This window comes from Sparus aurata, chromosome 12 (assembly GCF_900880675.1).
Source record: "Sparus aurata chromosome 12, fSpaAur1.1, whole genome shotgun sequence".
Lineage (NCBI taxonomy): Eukaryota > Metazoa > Chordata > Actinopteri > Spariformes > Sparidae > Sparus > Sparus aurata.
Genome location: NC_044198.1, coordinates 17,698,500 through 17,716,316, shown reverse-complemented (window position 1 = coordinate 17,716,316; position 17,817 = coordinate 17,698,500). Strand labels below are relative to the sequence as shown.

The 17,817-nt window shown below is 40.7% G+C and overlaps 1 protein-coding gene across 2 annotated transcripts in view; it reads right to left on the bottom strand.

Annotated features, from left to right (window-relative positions):
• Positions 1-827: 827 nt before the first annotated feature.
• pappaa (pregnancy-associated plasma protein A, pappalysin 1a) overlaps positions 828-17,817 on the bottom strand; it is a 98,361-nt gene continuing 81,371 nt past the window's right edge. For both annotated transcript variants that reach the window (XM_030436660.1, XM_030436662.1), the window contains exon 22: positions 828-7,124. In XM_030436660.1, coding sequence (XP_030292520.1) covers positions 7,020-7,124 — 105 coding nt within the window. In that variant the 3' untranslated portion in view covers positions 828-7,019. The remainder of the gene's footprint in view (positions 7,125-17,817) is intronic.

The following is a 17,817-nucleotide window of genomic DNA, read 5'->3' as shown; positions in this document are numbered from 1 at the left end:
AATCAATAATGAAGCAGCATAGAGGGGAACATGGTGTTGACGTCAATGATCTGACTTGTTAAAAGGTCAGACTTAATCTGACGTGCTTTTAATCAGCTGACTCGTGTCCTGCCTGAGCTGACACAGACCTCAGTGGAGAAAAAAGCCCCCAGGGATACAAAACCACTAAATCCAAGTTGCACAATATCCCAATATTTGGATCAGAATTAGTTTGCACGATGATAAAATTGTGAAATGAGACGAAATTAACCGTAATCAGATTTCAACTTTTGCAATTGTGGATCGCAGCGCAAAGCGTTTATTTCCCAGGTTTTTCGGCCCAATTAAGCACACGATTCAGCTGAAAAATATTTACATTGAGCTGGAAAAGGGGTGGAAATCAGTCACTGAGCTAACAGACAGCTATCCCCTATGAATTACTCTAATTTATATCATTAACTGAAGGTGGCTATGCCTCTCTGCATGTGAGCTGCTGGGAAGCATTTTCTTTTTCCATCTCCCTCAACAAACTATTCCTTTAAGCTCAGATCCAGTTTCTTTCCAGTCATGCAACATTAACTGCACTTTAAAAATCAGTAGCTTGATGTTCATTCTCACAAATTAGGCCATTAACGTCACCGGTGTGCCAGGAACAGCGCTCGCATTTTGATGCCAATGTATCAATGAAGCCTTAAGAATGAGTTTCCTCTTTTATTACCACCTCAGCCTTTTTTTTTTTGAAAAGGTTCACTCTCATGATTTCTTGAAAAAAGCGACCCTGAACTACGCTTTTAACGTGATGTTTTCAGAAAAAAAACAAGACCTTTCAAAGACGACACTCCTCCAGCTTCTGTTCACTTTAACCAGTGTTTTATTTCTACACAATAAATGACAGCAAAATGAACATGATACTCATCTTTATGACTTCCTTATGAAAATATAGTACACATCAGACATGTTTTTTTGCCATGTACCAGAGCACCAAAAATATATATAATTGCAACTGTGAAAAACAGAGAGAAACATCAACTGAAACATAAAAAGTCCAATCTGTTGTATATGTGCCTGAAAAAGTGCATACTGTGTAAGAAAAACCAAAAAGAGAGAGAGAAGGCCATCAGAGGGGAGGGAGGGACTACTGAATCTGATGGCTGACCTTTACAGTGTTGGTGAAGTTCTCAGCAAACACACAAAAGGCGTTGGGATAAGACTCAACGATATACAGTATGGAGTGAGGAGGGGGAGAAGAAAATAAAAACTGTTTGTTGGTGCCAGTCAAGCTCAGAGATGAACTTTCTTCAAGATCAGTCAAGTTTGATTGTGAGGATCGCTCTCAACAGACTCCTAAAAGACCCAGAAAATGATTATGATTTTATTCATCTCGACAACAAATAAATAATTCATGACTCAATGGATAAATTCATGGTTTAGACGACTGACAACAGTGCTTGTACTAAGCCATTATGAACAAATAAATGCTGACAACGAGTGGTGTGGTAAAGCATCACAGGTCTTTTTTTTTTTTCTCCGTTTTTTTTTTTTTCTCTTCTGTCTTGCAGGTGATACTTTGACACAATGCACAACATATTCACGGTTCATCTTCTTTGTATAATAGTTATGATAAAAATCAATCCAAGAGCTACTCCCAAACAGTTAGTACATGGTTTTGCAAATACAATCATCATATAATATTATTATTTACATCTTAAAATATATTTGTTGAGCAATCGGGTACGAAACATCGCAGTAATACCACTAGATATCCATATAATATGTAAATACACTTTTTTTTTGTTCTTCCCACTTAGAAAAAAAAGGACGATTCACCTTTTTTTTTTTTTATTCGTCGAGGGATTAGGAAACAGACATAAGTGGACCAGTCTATAACCAGAGGCCTGTGAGAGGTACTTCATGTGTTACAATACAAAAAAGAAAAAAATGTCTTACAACAAGATGGCACGTCAGTATTTTTCTTCCACAATGATACGAGCAAAAAAAAACAAAACATTAGGGCTTCAGACACTCTTTTCTTGCATTCCCTGTCGCTTTGTAATGAGCTCGACACTACAAAGTTTCTGCCATTTTTAGATGAGCAATACAACCAACCAGGTGTTAAATTAGAAACAAAGGAGCGACTGTCGGTTGGAAGATGTGGAGAGGTATCAAAGCCTGTCAAAAAAAAAAACGACCGCTGTACAAATCATATTATGTGATAAGCGCGGGCTCCAGGTGAGGAGAGCAGTGTTCATTTTTAAGCCTAACTTCAAAAGGCTCCGTAAAGCTGGGCAAACATCCTCTCTCGTTTTCTACAGGGCCAGACTGACCCTGGCAGCCCTGCGCAGGCATACCTGACAGTGACAGATGAGGCAGTGTGTCGAGGAGGTGGGAGGGGGTTGAGGGGAGTGGGTGGGGGAGTCCTAGAGAGGGGATGGCTGCCACCCCCGGGAGAAACTCTGACTCACTGGCCTCGGCTTGTTGCCAGTCGGTGTTGGCCACCCCCTGGCCCGGGGGCAGCCTCTGTGAGTACACATTTTCACACCTGGACAAATACCGAGACAGGCCAGGAAAAGCAGCCCACCCATCCCTACCTCTCTTCCCTATCCACCTTCTACTCCCCCTCACTGCCCCCCACCCACCCCATCCAAGAGCACTCTATCTGGGGCACCATCGGCTGCCTTCTGACCCCCCAGTCCTCCTTTTCCTTCATTTTTTGATCCCTCTCTTTGCCACTAGCCCTCAGCTGGCTGTGTACATATATTCCGTGTGCCTTACACTGGCCTCTCAAAAAAAAAACATTATTTGCTATATTATGGATGCATGTACTTGACCGTTTATATACTTGGTTCTCTTTTCACAACTCCTTGTACGTATGGTTAATGTGTGCATTTAAAAATAAAAAATGAAAATAAGCAAATAAAGAAAAAAAATTACATTCTGTTTTTTTTAAAAGGAAAAGAAAAGGTACACTGCACTCAGTAACATTTTGAACATGTGGTGAATCCTCATTGGATGCAAGCAGTGTCCATCTACACTTAATGACCAATGAGACAAGTTCTTGTGTGGTTGCGAGCCTGTACGTCCGACCGGCGCTCGACCGCAACCGGTCAAAACAGAGCACGACGACAGGGGACAATAATGACAGTTTTGACTCACAACCAATAATGCTTTTTTTGTTTTTTTTGTTTATAAGAACAATGTAAAAAATAACTTACATGGACATTTAAATATAACTTAAAAAAGTATAACACTCTCAATAAATAGTTCTACTATTTACATCATTGTTATGAGACGCAAAAATGTCACTAAAATACCAAAAAATATAGAAGCAGCAAACATTACAGGCATGAGGTACAGCAAGGGATCCTGTGATGACTACAGTAGAGAGGTGGTGTCCTCATCCAATGCGTAATCTTATACTTCCTTCCGTGAATATATTTTGTAAGCTATGGCTTATGGGTACTTTCTCCAATATCAAAATGTTTCAAGTTGATGTGCAGTCACAACAATTTTCATGTATCATCAGCCAATGTCTGGATACTAAAACTACTGAAGAGAATTAGGGCCATTGTAAAGAAAAAAGAAAAAGAAAAATTGACTTCTGACCTTTTTTCTTAGAACTCTGACTTTTTGAGAAGAAAATCAGAATGATAAAAAAAAAGAATGTCAGACATTTTTTTTTTACAGTTGCCCTAATCCCTTTCCGTACAAAACACGCTGATCTAATTAGTCAGAGTATGTGGACGCAACGACAGGTTATGTCAACAAGAATGAAAGGAAGGATCCGAAGACAGAAATTCGGATTCGTCCATTCAAACAGCTAGACATGGCTTTTCCAGTGAGCTCGATGGCGGACGATGAACCACAATACTGTGTGTCGTCGGCATAGTGTAGTGATTGCAGGTCAGTCTCTCCCCACTGGTAACAGTTCTATGTAAAGCAGCAGTATCCGGAGTACTAATATTACATATAATTTGATAATATCAACATAATACAAGTCTTTTCTTTTTTAAACCAGGGCTATATATTTTTCATATAAAGTGTTAAATGTGATCTTTGCGGATGATGTAGCGTTTACAACATCCTTACAAAGGTTCATATTTCATAAAAGTCTCTCAAGAGTCCCTCTGTAAATGGGAATTCCTTCATTTAAGCCTCTCCTTCCCCTTAAACATCTCTTGGTTTCAATGCCAAAATGTACATCTTTAACCTAAGATGATGTTCAACACACACCTTAAATATGTAACTATATTTTCGAAACACAATGTTTTGATGTGTACCCTATTTCAGGGGTTTTTAGGGTCTGTACGGACGATGGATGGATAGACATGTGGTTCGTGGTGACAATACCTCCCTACATCGTTGGTGACTATGAATGCAGAAGTCTTTTTTTAGGTTGGAGAGGAGTATCTACGGCCGGATACAAATAAAAAAGGATTAACAGGAAAGCTAATAGCAACACAGGGAGTCAAACGACCGAAAAATATCATACAGTTTGTCTCAGATCACCATTCTGACAATAGCAGCTTCTAAACATTTTTTTGAAAGATATACTTTTTTTCTTCTAACATGGAAACTAAAAAGTGCAGTAACTGAGGTCAATAATACAAACACTGATTAAATATGACATTTTGTAAAAATGAAAATACATGAGAACCAAAAAAAAAATAAAAACATTTTTCAACCCTCCTGTCCATCGAGAACATATAGTGATATTTACAGAATATTTTTAGATTTTTTTTTTTCTTTGTATTTGGTGGAAAATAATACCTTCTCACTTTCTCTGCATGTCGTGGTATTGTATTGTCTCGGTTCTTCACTTACATCTTTTTTTTTTTTAAATGACATAAAATTGGTCTGACGTCGCCGCTTGTGTGGCGATTCATGAGAATGATCTGGAATGCTATAGCAGCCTGATATGAGTCAGAGGGACTGTGCCATTGGCCCAAGTGAAATGAAAAAAGGCATAATCATGCTGATTGTAACCATGACTATGGTTGCAGCCAAATAAGAGCAGCAAAAAATTTGGACCAATATTTCCAAGCAGCCTTCATTATCAAATGTGCAGGAGAAACCAACTAGAGTGTGTGTGTGTTGTGTATGTGTGTTGTGTGCGTGTGTGTGTGTGTGTGTCTGGAATGAACAGTAACAAAATACAAAGCTATTGTAGCAGCCATATCATCTAAAAAAGTTAATTGGTGGGGACGGACACCCAGGTTCACAATACTGAAAAGTGCTGATCCGAACAACCATGTGCACTTTTTTTTTATTGCAGAGACAAACGTACTTAAACACCAGAGCCCAGCAGAGAATCTTAGGGATCTTTGATCATATTGCGACTGCAAATGCTGTGTTGACATATACATCCAAATGTCATTTTCATGCACAACGCTTAGAGTCTAATACTACTCGGAGGGGTGAGAGATATTTGTGTACGCCTTTGTTTGTGTGTCAGATGTGGTCACCTTTCCATCTAAACTCATCCTTGCTTAAAGAGCCGTGGCCTATATCCAGCCCTTTTATTTTTGTACTCTTATGTGACTGTGCTATGCGAAAACTGTGCGGACAGACACCCGACAAAGCAACTGACTACATTCTGAACAGGGCTGGGATCTTTTTTACTTTCAGTTTAAACGTTTATATTTTTTGCTTGAGGTAACAAAGTTCTTATCAAGCGTTCAAGCTGAGACTAAAAATCGCCCCCAAAAACCCAAAGTGAGGTGTTATCGATGACATTCTTTAAGTCGTGGTCGATGTATGTAATTTTTTTTTTTTTCTTGGGCGGTTAGGTTGACGGTTAGGTTGAGGTTCTGTTTTTCTTTTTTTCTCTTGTTTTTTTTTAAGTTCTTAGTGCATTTCATACGTGGTATTGTCAACATGTATTCTCTGAAGGTATTATGAACTAACATGCAAGTGTGAATGGATGCTATTTAGAGGTACTGTAAGCAGCAAGGCAGACAGAAGCTGTCGAGCCCTATTAGATATCATGATGTGAAGATGGCAAGTAGCAGCAAACACAGTAGCAGAAGCCATGCTAAACATGTTTTAATTATGCCTCGTGGATTTAGCTCTAAGTATAAAAATGTCTGAGGAAGTTGCGTCTGTGGTTAGTCAACCATCGGTCGACATTTTTTGTGTGTGTGTGTGTGTGTGTGTGTGTGTGTGTGTGTGTGTGTGTGTTTGTGGATTTTATTTTGGCTTTTTTGTGTTGAATCGGTGGCTTGAAAACTTAACGATATGGCTGTCTCATTCCCCACCAAACTAGGAATAACCTCTACAGCCTCTGATGTGCCTATGAAGAAACACACTTTTACTGAAAAAGGACGTAGAGATACAGAATGTCTGATCGTTTAGGAACCAGGAATGATATAAGCACAAACTTCTAGCCCATCCCAAAAAAAAAGGTGTTTAACATGCCTTCAAAGTGTCCGAGGATTATTTTTAACATTTGTCTTAGTTTCCTTCATATTCGCGAAACACAGAGCCCACATCGACACAATCCCCCTCTCTTGCACATTTTGATTTACCTTTGGTTCAATCATGTGATTTGTAGAGCAAGGTCACTAAAATAGACACTAAAGCCAGCACGAAACTGAACAAAAGGCATGCTACCTAGGCTTGGTTATGTTTTTTGTTTAGGTTTTTTTTCCATTTGTTTGTTTTCTCGTTCTTTCAAAAAAAAAAAGTCTGTTTCTTGTTCTTTATTTTTTTTTTCTCCTTGCTATATATGTTTGTTTTTTTTTTGTTTTTTTTTAAATGATGATATTGTAGGGTTACTTTCCTTTTAGCTGAGAAATGAAGTTTTCTGTGGAGTCTCATGAGTCCCAGCCTCTATTCTATAACTTTCTGTGATGTGGAGGCGGAGGCATTTTCAGCTGGTTCGGGGTTGCAGTATGGATGAAGAGGTATGCCTGTTAAGCAGCATGTGCAGGAAATTGGAGGCCGAGAGGAGGATGAAGGAGGGTACTGCCTCGGCCACTCTGGCTGTGTTGTATTGGAGCAAGGGTCCCGGGACGTTTAACAGAGGTCCCCGCTCAGGTTGGTCACCCCAGGGAATGGACATGTTCGTCCTTTCTGTTCTCTATAGCGTTGGGATCCCGACAGGAGCACTCATCCCGTATGTCACAGGACATGGGGAAGGGAATCACCTGGGTGGGAGAGAAAAAAGGTACATTCAGAAACGGCTCATTGAATCAGACCAAAAGCAATGATAACAATTTCAAGTCAAGTTTCAAAAGACATCAGACATGTCAGGCTGAATTCCAGGGAAAGATTTAAAAAAAATTATAATAATTGTTGGTAAATGCCTGAAGAAAGACAGAATTTCCAGATCTGACAGCACCTTTAATAATACAACAAAGTAGTTTACTAAATTTACAATTTTCCACTAAATGCTATGTTCAAGATTTGGCTATGTTAAGTCACAAAAACAACTTAGTTAGGGTTTAAGGGAGGATCATGAATTGGGTTCAAATTACTACTTCAGCCAACACTATTAAGTGACTGTGTAGGTGATTAAGTCTATAGTAACAACTTCTTCTGCTCTCATACATAAAAACATGTCATCTTGGGGCAATTCTGAAATGACTGATTCTGTTGATTTGCTATGGAGAACATTCCCCCCATCCCCAAAAAACACAACAACAACACAAACATAAAGGTGAACGACTACTGGCAATGGAAAAGGAATCAATCAACAATTCTTATTTTAAAAAACCTGTGCAAATTTCTATGTAAAAAACAGTATAACAGTGTAGTTCCATCAGATGTCTTAATGGAGGAAACTGCCATACGGTCAAAATGTTTATAAAAGTATCAATTGGTTTTTAACGACATTTTCTCATGATGTCACTATATCTTTAACTATATCATATGACCTGTGGACGGACATTTCACCTAGCTTTCCCCCCATCTCTCTCTTTATCAGATCTAACCTTCCCACACACATACACATACTCGCTCATTCACTTCCTTCTTCTCATAGTTGATGTAGACCAGATTCTTGCAAATATCAAACAGGTTTGAAATTGGTGTGGTTCTCATTAGACCGCTTTGTAATGGGTACAAAGTGTACCTAGACTCAGAGCTAAACTGTTCACGGTGTTATTTCAACAGTTCATTAAGAGGTGTGCAGTTACAAGAACACAACGGGCACCTGCAAGTCAATGAGAACTTGCAGTCAGAAAACAAACTCATGATATTATTCCACACGACAAGAACTACCAGTGTACTTCAAGCCTGGGAGGAATGGTTGGTGCATCCGCCGTTCATATAGGCCCCGTCATATATCTTAATCTCCTAACGTCAGATAAATTGATGTCCTAGTATCTCTGATGTCAAAGTGAAGGTGAAAATAGAACCGGAAGATCAGTGGCCATTGCCCCCGGCGTTTGACGTCACTTGGTAACGTTGGCAATGCGTCACCAGCACCAGCTGCTTCTGCCTTGTCTGCTCACTTCTCAGGGGGCCTGCTTCAGCTGTTTGAGAACACAAAATGTGTCCCCCTTCTCCAGGCCAAACAAGGAACACATGTGGTCCTAGTCATTGAAAGCAGGCAGCAGACCAAGGGCATGTCTGCTTTTGTGTCCTGGTGGCTTATCAGAACAATCTGTGGGGGCCTGCGGCCGGTGTCGCCTTTTCTTGTTAGGGCTGAGTGCTGTTGCCTTTTGCACAATGGATCTCCGTACACAATGTAAATGTAACAACAATACAGGCCACCGTGAGCAACACAGATACAACACAGATACAGATGCCAAAGGCAGCTAGTAGTTCAATGCTATTAGTGAAAGCTGTCTGGCTGCTATGAGAGGAGTCGTTTCCAGGGGAGAGTCACGGCGCTATTATCTGAATATGGAGTAGCTGCTGTATAATCACTCAGACTACTACTGTAATACCATCAAACAAATTGCACTGTGAGCTACTACTGTCTGGGAGGGTTAGCCAGGTAATTACCGAATGCATTAGCAAAGAATGAGGAAGAAATTTGAATTTTCTCATCCACTAAAATACGCATTCATAACAATAGTGTCCATTATACTGCGCAGCATCGGCGTCAAAGTTCTGGGCTTTGAAGATTCCATGAGTCGGCTTCAAAGTCCAAAACTGACTAAACATGTAATCCAAATTCATCTTGTTATGATAGATTTTAATGGAAACCTCATTGTGAGGTCAGGTTGTTTACCACTGAGGCTGACTTTTCTCATCTTTACACAAATTTCTTAAAAGGAGCAGATCCCTTTAAACCTAGATTAACTTTCCCACGTGCCTGACGGTTGTTGTTTTTCTGACCACAATTCAACAAGTTTGTCAGCTCAGAAATTCTTCCAACAGTTAGAAAAGTAAAGAGAACCAGTTAAAGAGGATATATTTATCTACTCAACATCTTACCATTTTCCTTAAGTTTAAAGTGATGATGAAGACATTAGTCTCACATTATAGTTACAGTGTAAAGCTATAGTGTAAAATGTTATAGTTGGTGGTAAAACACAGGAAACACCAGTAACAGTTTGCGAGACTCAGTGATTTGTAGACAGTAGGTCTGTGGAATGACATGGGGGAGCATGCTAGTCACTGAGGAGCAGTGACGCAGGCTTCCCTTTGAAATAAAGTATAAAGAAAGTTGTTTGTGTCGGGGGGTGTTCCTAATGTGAGGGCCAGGTGGGTAGTGCCCAGACTCCTCTGAGAAAATAAGGTCTGCATGTGACGACTTTACAAGCCCAGAGCCAGACACACTTCAGAAACAGCTGTCAACTGCATGAGCAGTGTTTCCTCTGTGGCATTACTGAAGCCAAGAACATGGGGCTCCTGGCTCCCACCTGACACTTTCTCAGTTTAATTACACTATCTCTCTCACTATCTCAGTTTCACACTTTCATCTTCTCTCCTTTAGAGTCTCTTCCTTACATTACCGTGCTTTATTATTCCTCTCACTTGCAGCACACATCCTATCCTTACCACTCCCATTCTACACCTCACTTCCCCTTCGAAGGCTACTCCTGTTTATCTCTCTATCTAGAAAATGATGGTGGGTGGCAAATTTGACATGGTTTCCTTTGACCTTGACCTCAAGGGTGGCTGGCCCAGCTGCCACATCTGGCCCTGACTTGAGGTTCTCGCAGGGTGGCTGGGAAATGGGACTGGCTGGCCTTGTGGGCCTGGGGGCCCTCGTGCTGCCCCACATCCAAGGGCTGGAGGAGGGCTGGGGGAGGACACCCACTAACAGCAACATGAAAGCCCTTCTGAAGAACGCGGACCTTGTCAGAGCCCCATCCTTTCGATCTCAGGAACAGGTCAAAATAACACAGAGTTCCTCTCATTTCTTTGTGAGCAGTGTGTGCATGTAGGCCTGCGCTTACAGGGAAGAAGGTGTGCAAGGGGCACAGGTCTGGGGAAAGGGGAACTGGCTGGTGTGGGGATGCATTATACACTTAGAAAGTCACAGTTGCTATTGGAGTGAGTTATATAACTAGCAACAATTCTGTCCGTCTTCAAAATATATCAACAACCATCCTGGGGGATGCAGTGCAGTTTGCTTTAATGCATGTCCTTCTAATCGACCAACACATGAACCTACAGTCTCAAGGTTTAAAAATTTGAATCACTTGAACCTTTGAGCCACGTATGATTAAAAAAAAAAAAGTCTATATCTAAAACTTAAATTACTGTCTAAAGGAGTGAAGCAGAACGACAGTAAAAAGAGTTTTAATGGAGAGCGTACAGTTAAGTAAGTTTAACAAAATAAGTACCCAGTACTTGGCATCAGCAAACAGTCCAAACTCCTTAAAACTGTAGGAGTGTGTTCCCCCCCACCCCCTGCGTGACTCCCTTTACTCAGCTGTGTAGAGAAACCCTGCTCCTCCCTCCACAGCAGTAGTAGCAGTAGCTTGACAAAAAAAGAGAGTGTAAGGTTAAAAGGCAACTCTTGATACCATGAGGAAGAATTCCCCCTACTGTATGTTCAATAGCTTGTATGTGTGCCTTAGACCCTTCCTGCCCTTTAATGTCCCTGCAACGCCTTGGCAACGTGGATATTAAGTCACCTTGCTTGCAGGTGTAGAACATTTTAGACAGAGAATGAGGGAAAAATATTACACCCCACTATTATACCCCATGACATTGCAAGCACTGCATGCAGCATTGCATCCAGGTGATACACCAATCCTTCTCATTAAGTTCTGGGGAAAACCGAAGCATCCAAATACAACACATCCTGGTAACTCAACGACTTGTGGTTTAAACACCACACTTTCACCCAGGAGTTCATGTCCTCTGTAAAAACAAAAATCTACATTGACTTGTTTTATCTCATGTCTGCAAGTTGGCGGCTGTAACGTCCTCGTTTCCTCAACCTAACCAAGATGTTTTGTTGCCCTACACCTTAGCAAAGTATGACTGATCCTGCTGATGAAAGTCACATGGCTATATATGTGCTCTCAACAGAAGTTTGGAGAAAGGATCAACATCATCAATCTGGACTTTGGGGCATGAAATCCATGACATTTTTAAAGTGTAGAGTTATGATGCAATGAGACCAGGTTGATCTATCTGTAAATGCTCCAAAAGTCATCTGTTAAAATGTATTTGTGCGAATCAGATAGGAATAAGTAGAGGTTAAAAGTCCAGAGAAGAAGTTGAATTAGAAGAATCTTATTTTGAAAGGGTTTGGTCTCATAAATTACTAACTGAAACAGAGAGGTTAAGTGGTCAGCTGTGGCTATGGTGACTATCACGGACCATCAGCTTAGACACAAACATCAGTCGTGACACATAGCAAGTCACGTATTGAGCATACTTGTGCCAGACTGAGAGTTGTAAACAGGACTGAGGGAGCCCAGCACTTAGCCAAGACCCCACCACCAACGCAGACAGAAAAACCTACAGGCACGTTGTTTTAGAGAGGCCAAGCCGTATAACTATATAATCGGTGCCCTCTGCGTACTGCTTCCAGCATCCAGGAAAGGAATTCCTTCCAAACGAGGGGGAAGTGGGGAGGGGAGGGGGGGGACCTACAAAAAGGGTCTTGCACAGGCAACCCTCAGAAAGGCATACTCTATATACCCTTGGCTCCTCTCCTCCCTGCCTCTCCAAATCCAGCCAACAGCTTGCAACTATTAAGGGGAGATCCTGTGGTGACCTTACGTGCAGCCAGTCCTTGCACCTTCAAAGCTCCCGGGGTGGAATAATACACAGCAAGTCATCCAGAACTCCTTAATACACAAATCTCTACCAAAATAAAAGACGGGGGAAGCATATGCTGGGAAGGTGGAGTAAAAGTAAATGAGCAGCCGAGTTCCATTGCTTTTCACAATACTGCTCCTTTTTCTAGGTTTTTCTCCTGCATCGGGTTATTCAGCTCTTAACAACAACATGTTAAGCATGTTTGTGTGAAAAGAAACTGACTGATTGTTATATCTGGAAAAATCACAATGTTTCATATTGAACCATTGAATCATTTCAGATTTAAGAGGCATGACTTCTGAGGCACAAGATAATAAACACAATGCCGTAAAGAAGTTACTTAAACATCTACAGCTGAGGAGGGGTAAACAGATGTTTTTTCATCAGTGGATTGAAGACATAATACCGGTAAAAACATTTGGTTTAAGATTCAACACATGCAGGTGATGAGGGTTATTTTTGTAAACTTCGCACTCTTTGGATGGACTACAAGGAGAAAAAGATATATGACCCTGTTCCAGCCTATCGTAAAAATGCATTTTCTGTTAAGATCATAGGGGAAATAGTTCACGTAAAAGGTTTTGGCAGAGGAACAAATAAGAGGTGGTTGTCTATGAGGGGTCATATCATTGTTCTAATGTGCTGTGTCACAACACATCGGGGACAACAACGCTTGAGCTTGATTCCCACTGAGTCAACAGGCCTCTCGTGCATAACAACTGATGGCTGGTGCGTCTGTGTGCGCTGTATGTGTCTGTGTGTGGGGTAGAAAGAGAGCGAGAGAGACATTTACTGAGTAAGAGAATGTGAATGAGTGTCTGAAAGTCTGTGAGCAGGAGAAAGACTGAATGAGAGGGATAGTGTGAATGAGAGGGTGGAGGGGTGCCCATGCTGTTACATATGGTACACACTCTTTGGTACACCGAACACTGCAATACAAAAGTCCTGCAATAAATCCTATAATGTTAAGTTTTTGTCATTTTGGATGATTGTGTTTGTGGTGCATCATGCTGCCAGATGTTTCTATTATTTTGTCCACTTTATTTACATCAACAATGGTGGTTAAATAACAGTCAACCGGCGCCACAGTCACAGTTCTAAATTATATGGGGAGGCTTTCTGACTGAATATCTAATAATATTTTTAGTTAGTTTAGTTATTTAGTCCATTTTCAATTTTATAAGGGCTGTTCTGAATGTTGGCATTGTTATAATGTTGACAACTTAAAAATACAACTGTTCAGACAGGGCAATGCAGGGAGTCACCATTTTGCATGGTCACTGGCTAAACTGAAACACTGGCAGCACAGTAGTGCCCCCGCTTACAGAAGAAGGAAGAAACTCTTAAATTAGGTCTTTGAGATCTTACATGAGTGAAAATTAAGCAATAGGGTTGTTGTTAGCCTCCTATTAATAACAGAAACCTCCTACTCGTGCTCAAATCCCCAGGATGCTGTATAAGCCACTGACTGTATTTAAAGCCACTGTATCAAACCTGCCCCATATTAAACTCTTGTGAATCTTTCGATCTTCGAGGGGTCCCTTCTGAAACTAAACCAGACAAATAACTGAATTCATTATTTGCAATTATTCATAAATCTATTTTTACTTTGGTTAAGCCAATCAATAAAATACAAAGAAAGAACACAATTCTTCTTTGTCTTAAATAAATGCCAGAGTAATTCATCATTGACATCAAATGACCTCCACTGTGACACAGACAAAGCAATCTACAACAACATGTGTGTGTTCAGGAACAATTAAACAAGTTGGGACAAACTCTTCACTTGTGGTCTAGAGAAGAACGTCGATTTCCCGCAACAGAGGGAAAAACACTGCCTGTCTTTGTCACACAGCAAGTGTGTTATTCAGCAGCTCAGATGAGAGAGCCTGTCATAAATGAGTTACAGATTCCTTTTTGTAATATATTGTGTCATTTTGTTTTGTTTTTTTTAGAGGATTTTACGTAACGCCGGCCTTGGTCGCCTGCCACGCATGTGTTCAGTTTGGAGAAAATCAGAATCAGGTGCAAAATGCCCTGTTTCTGTTTTGACTTGTGTTGATCAAATGGGGATGACTATGAGGATAAGCTTTGCCCAAGAGGAATAAACAAATAAATCCAAATGCCGAACTATACACGAGTGCTGTAATGATAATAAATACAGAAGAGAATCTAAATGTGGACGAAAAAACATCAAAGTCATAAAACAACAAGACGAAGTTGTCAGAAAGGTTGGCCGACCACTAATTTAAAACTGCTATTGTGGCTAATTTGTCATGCAAATAAGGCATGTTTACACTGGCCGAGCCATCAAACAACATGTGTATGCAAGCTAGCGGCATCAATTAGGCAATGGGCAACTAACAAGCAAAAGGGATTATATCAAACATCTGGCTTTCCTCTGTTCCCATATCAATTTCACATATCAGCTTCATTCCTTAGTGTTTCCTTTTTGTTTCTCACCCACAGTAACCTTCCTCGCCTCCTGCTCCTGGCAGCAGATGAATCAAATTATGATTGGTTATTTCAGAGCAATTTTTCGTATCTTTCTGAATAGTTTCCAGGGAACCTACTCGTGAAAAACACCAGACAGACTGTTTTCCTCAAAAGGATGCCAGGTCAAAATGCATTCAAGAAGAATTCAGACGGCAGCCTGGAGTTTTTTCCGTCCAGGTAATCCACTTACTGTATCATACTGTAGCAACCAACTGAAATAACAATGATTCAGTAGTTGGAATAGATCTGATTTTCACCCAATTTGTCTTAGCTGATGTGAAGTTTGGACCAAGTAGGTAATTTGATCCTCCATTTGCACATAGTTATTATTTCAGTGAACTGGTAACACCTGTTTTGCAGACACTACTATTGACCATCGGCATGTAGCATCCTTGGCTCAGAAATACTGCAGCAGTAAACATGCGCCAGATCCAACTGAAATCACATGTAGTCATACCTTAATACTGTCAACATTTTTCACAGTTTTTTCATTAAAAAGAAGAAGGACAAAGTCTAATCCACCGAAGGGATGTGGCCAATTCAGTTGACAGCTGCTGGCAGGCTGAGCCCCAGCAGGGGAATGGGAGTCAAATCAAACACATTTTTCACTGTAGCGTGCAAGCCGAGGGCAAACAGTTTTTTTGTGAAAGCAGTGGCACTGAAGAGTAAAGAACAAACCACCACCTGAACACAACAAAGTGACATTTGCAGGTATGTTTGCTGTGCTGCAGCTGACCAGATAATCACAGCTATGTTGCCTACAAATTGATGACAGCAGTGCACTTATAAGTGGTGAATCTTTGCTTGGTCTCTCAATTATAAAGTATGAAGTGATGTCCTCGGCTGTATGGAAACAAGTTCTCCATGTAAACGTTTTGGTTTCTGGGAGAAGGAGAACACATGACATGTGATTTAAATAATAGACATAGAAGGGTGATGAAATAAAGGAAAAAAAAACAACATAAAGTGTCTTTGTGCTGGGCCATTATGCGCCAGAACAGCTTCAATGCACCTTGGCATAGATTCTACAAGTCTTTGGGACCCTACTCCATTTATCCTAAAGATATTTCCTTAATGGTTGTTTTGATGATAGTGGTGGATAATGCTGTCTAACATGTCAGTTTCAAATCTCCCATAAGTGTTCAACTGGACTGTGATCTGGTGACCATGTAGGCTCATGACTCACATCATCTCACATTCACCAAACTATTCAGTTAGCCCTCATGTCCCTATAGATAGCATTGTCTCTTCCAGCATTGTCATCCTGGAAGAGAGCTCCCTCATCATAAGAGAACTTGTTCATCTTTGGGCAAAGGTGATCACTCACAACAACTTTGAGATGACCCTTTCCTTCCCTCAAACCATGACCCAAACCATGCCAAACCATGCCAGTATGTAGCATTATATGTAATTTGTTATATTTTCCCCTCAGTTATTCAGGGGGTTCCTTTCATTTGTCACTTGTCTGTATATGCTGGATAGAGGAAAAATTCTATTTTCATAGAAATTTGTCTTCAGTTTTATACTGGTCCCTACCACTTTTGGGAAGTGAAACTATAGATTTCTCACTTGAAACCCAGATTTAAGATCTTCACCTGACTATGCCCCCCTTTGATAAACAACAGGACAAATCCCATCTCTTACAGGACCCATAGCGTGTTCTCGTCTCACAAAGCTCAACCTCTTGTTGCCGCAGTAATTCAATGGATTCTATCCCCCCATTGGGGTCTGTCAGTAAAAGGCTGTTATGCAAGTTCTGGCTGAGCCCCTGCACTGGAAGGGGGCCAGAAGATGTAGAGATGAGATAGCGTCAATCAACAGCAGCGAAACCACTTCAAGAGTGAGGTCACTTCCCAGCGGGCTGCTCACCGACTTCACTGCTGCTATTGAACTTGAACCGATACCTTATATATGATTCTGAAGTTTTGAATAAAGGAGAAAAACTAACTAGTGGGCTATTCGTGTTCATAGCTGAGTGGCACAGTGCAATCAAATATATGAAGAGTAGTTGTTTGACCTGTTAAACCAGATTGGCCAAATAAGTTTAGCAAGACAACTAGTACATTTTTTAATAACTGCACAATAGTCGGTTACAATAACTTGCACTAGAAAATTACCAGTCCGATTTCCAATAAATGGAGTAATATTGTCTTATTTTTGTGTATTTTTAACACTCATTGTAAAGGATGATGCAAACTTCACTTGTAACTGCCTATTAGACATATTAAGGTTGTAGCTTGTAATTACGTGGGACATTTTGCAGTATTTCATTGCTAGCCTGTATATAAAACACTTGTAGTTTCCTTTGGGATACTACAAGAGAAAGTTCAACCAAGCTCACATTCATTGCATTGTGGGCATTTTAAATGTACTGCATAGTACATAGTACTTTTCTTTGTTCAGTGTGTGTCTGGTGGTTTGTTCAACAAGTTAAGAGGCAGGACAAGAAGTATTTTTTTAGATAAGAAAGAGACTTTGGCAGGAAATATAATTGTTGTTCAGAGTCTGTGGTTCTTGTGTAGCAGGCTTCTGTCTGGCTCAGTGTGACCGTCTGCTCTGACATTGACAATGACATTACTGCTTTATGCACGATTTGAATGGCTGTATTAAAATTAGCTCTACTATGTTCTGCATACCTAATGGTATTGTTATGATGTCAGACTACCTCTTCTCTAGATTATTGAAGGTACTCCGTGGGAAACCAATGCGGACGTGACCATTTAAAAATGAAGCCCAGTGCTGTTTGAAGACTGATTTCCGATAGCAAAGGCCATGCCCTGGTCAAATAAGGAACAAATTACAAACATCAAAGAGGATTTCTGAAAAAAATCTTGATGCCCAGGAAAGAAACTTCTTTATTTCCATCCTCATGGCGTGCACAATGCCCACGCACGACTGTGTGACGTAGGATCTGGAGCAATCACGGGACCTTTGATTGTACTGTGGAAGATTGCGAGATGTCCCTTGTATGTCCTCTTTCCCAAAAGAGGAAATGAAGAGGCTCTTCAGTCAAACACACTAACACAGCCAGTGAGACACATAGACTGCAATATAAATCCAGCCAGACATACAGATGGATATGCCAGGAGTACAACTAAAGTCCCTCGCCAGATTCACAGAAACAGGCCAGGCCAGAGAAGCAGATGCTGCAGCACAGAAGCTACAATA